Source organism: Morone saxatilis, unplaced genomic scaffold, assembly GCF_004916995.1.
Source record: "Morone saxatilis isolate NCDOM2014 unplaced genomic scaffold, NCSU_SB_2.0 Contig11, whole genome shotgun sequence".
Taxonomy (NCBI): Eukaryota; Metazoa; Chordata; class Actinopteri; family Moronidae; genus Morone; species Morone saxatilis.
The window spans coordinates 30,482,781-30,484,528 of record NW_023339663.1 but is presented as its reverse complement, the minus strand read 5'-3'; the positions used below and the strand labels follow the sequence as shown (position 1 = coordinate 30,484,528).

Below are 1,748 nucleotides of genomic sequence, written 5' to 3'. Positions count from 1 at the left end.
TGTGTGTGTGTGTGTGTTGAGCTCAGCAGAAAGACAAACCTCTAACATTTGCTTTGCGTTCTGTCTGAACAGTTACTCTTGTTTATTCTACTGTTGAGGAAGATTGTAAAGAGTTTTCACAGCAGGATGGCTCCGTTCCATTAAGTGTTCCAGTGACAGTGAACCAGCACGCACAATAGTAGGACCTCCTCAGCTCTATGACATGTCAAAATGTCTGCAACCAGTCCATTATATTCCTTGTGATTGTGAATATGTTTTGTTGCTGTTTCAGTTCAACTCCATGAGCCTTACTGTTATAGTATCTGTCAATTCTGTTCTGTTTCCTTTGATTCCCTTTCTGCTAACAAAAGCATGAAACAAGTGGAAAACAAGCTTCACTCAAGGTCCACTTAATAATAGTCTAACTATTGTTATCTTCCAACTTTTCCCAAACTGCTGTTTCCAAGATAAAAAGCGCACTTGATGAAACATTGTGTTGTGTTGTAGAAAACTCTGCGTGACGGACACTTCAAGGCCCTGCAGGGGAAGCTGGAGCTGCTGGAGAGGCTGTGCAGAGCCCTGCAGAAGGAGAGGAACGACCTCAACAACCGGCTCAGTCTCCTCCAGGAGCAGGGTGACAAAGAGACCACGGCACCTCCCTCAGCCCAGCCGCGGGAGCCCTCAGCCGGGGAGGAAGACGAGGAAGAGGACGAGGAGGATGGGGAGGGGGAAGGCGAAGTCGAGGAGGGCAGAGAGTCAGAGGGCATCCACCAAGCTCCCAGACCACCCGAACTGGACCCCACGCAGGCTGCTACTGATGAAACCACTACTGCTACAACGACAAGCAGCCAGCCTGCAGAAACAGCAGCCACACCGCAGGACTGAACTGAGTGTGTGTAGGTGAGAGGGGGGTGGTAGGAGGGCTTCACACACCTCCAGCCTGCTCCCATAACTAGCCAGAAAAACATCTTTAATGGAGATAAATGTCTTTTTTAATTCTAGACTTGCCTCTCCAGCTCTCTGAACCCATATCTTTTTGAGCGATAGTTTAAGAATAAAATGATTGTATCAAGGATTGGATTCTAAAACGTTACCCACGTTTCCATTGCTTGTAAGAATTGGCTATGTGGCGAGCACTTTGTACTCCCTGTTTTCTACCATAACTGTATTTTCTTAGGGAATGTCCATGCAGTCAAATTGAGGCCGTTCATAGTCCTCACAAGGTCTGTCCCTAGTCATATGTCTGATTGCAAATTCTGGTTTTATTAATGTAGCCTCACAGTCACATTGTGATCTGACAAGCATGAAGAAGAAAAGGGGCTACTGTAGAACAAAAGCGTCTGTATTGGCCACAGGGTATTAAATATCTATTTTTTGATCACATCAATCACACGTGGATACATTTATTTTCTCTGTGTGCAAAATGAAATGTCAAATAGGAGTAGAGGTTTGAAGCGTGGTAACTTACTGTGGGGCAGTTGGTAGCTAACTTACAGCATGCTAACAATAGCCAGCCACAGTAGCCCACCAAGCCGGATGCTTTACTAATTGTCAGTAAGCTAGCCAGTAGGGCTGTCACTGTTTATCTAAAAAACATATAATCCATCCTTCTGTAATCTGAATTCATTCCTCCATAGAGTGAATTTATAATAGCTGCGTCCATGTATAACTGACATGCACGTTCATCCACATGTTTATGTATTCACACAGACACTCAACCTCCATGCCAAATCTCCTCCAAGAGTGAAAACTGTGGCTGCCAAAGGGTG

At 45.2% G+C, this 1,748-nt stretch overlaps 1 protein-coding gene across 2 annotated transcripts in view; it reads left to right on the top strand.

Moving 5' to 3' along the window:
• The window catches only part of LOC118320778 (gamma-taxilin-like), a gene marked incomplete in the record, with an annotated part of 9,919 nt that overhangs the window by 7,697 nt on the left and 474 nt on the right, over positions 1-1,748 (top strand). For both annotated transcript variants that reach the window (XM_035651863.1, XM_035651864.1), the window contains 1 exon segment: positions 487-1,748. In XM_035651863.1, the coding sequence (XP_035507756.1) occupies positions 487-864 (378 nt within the window).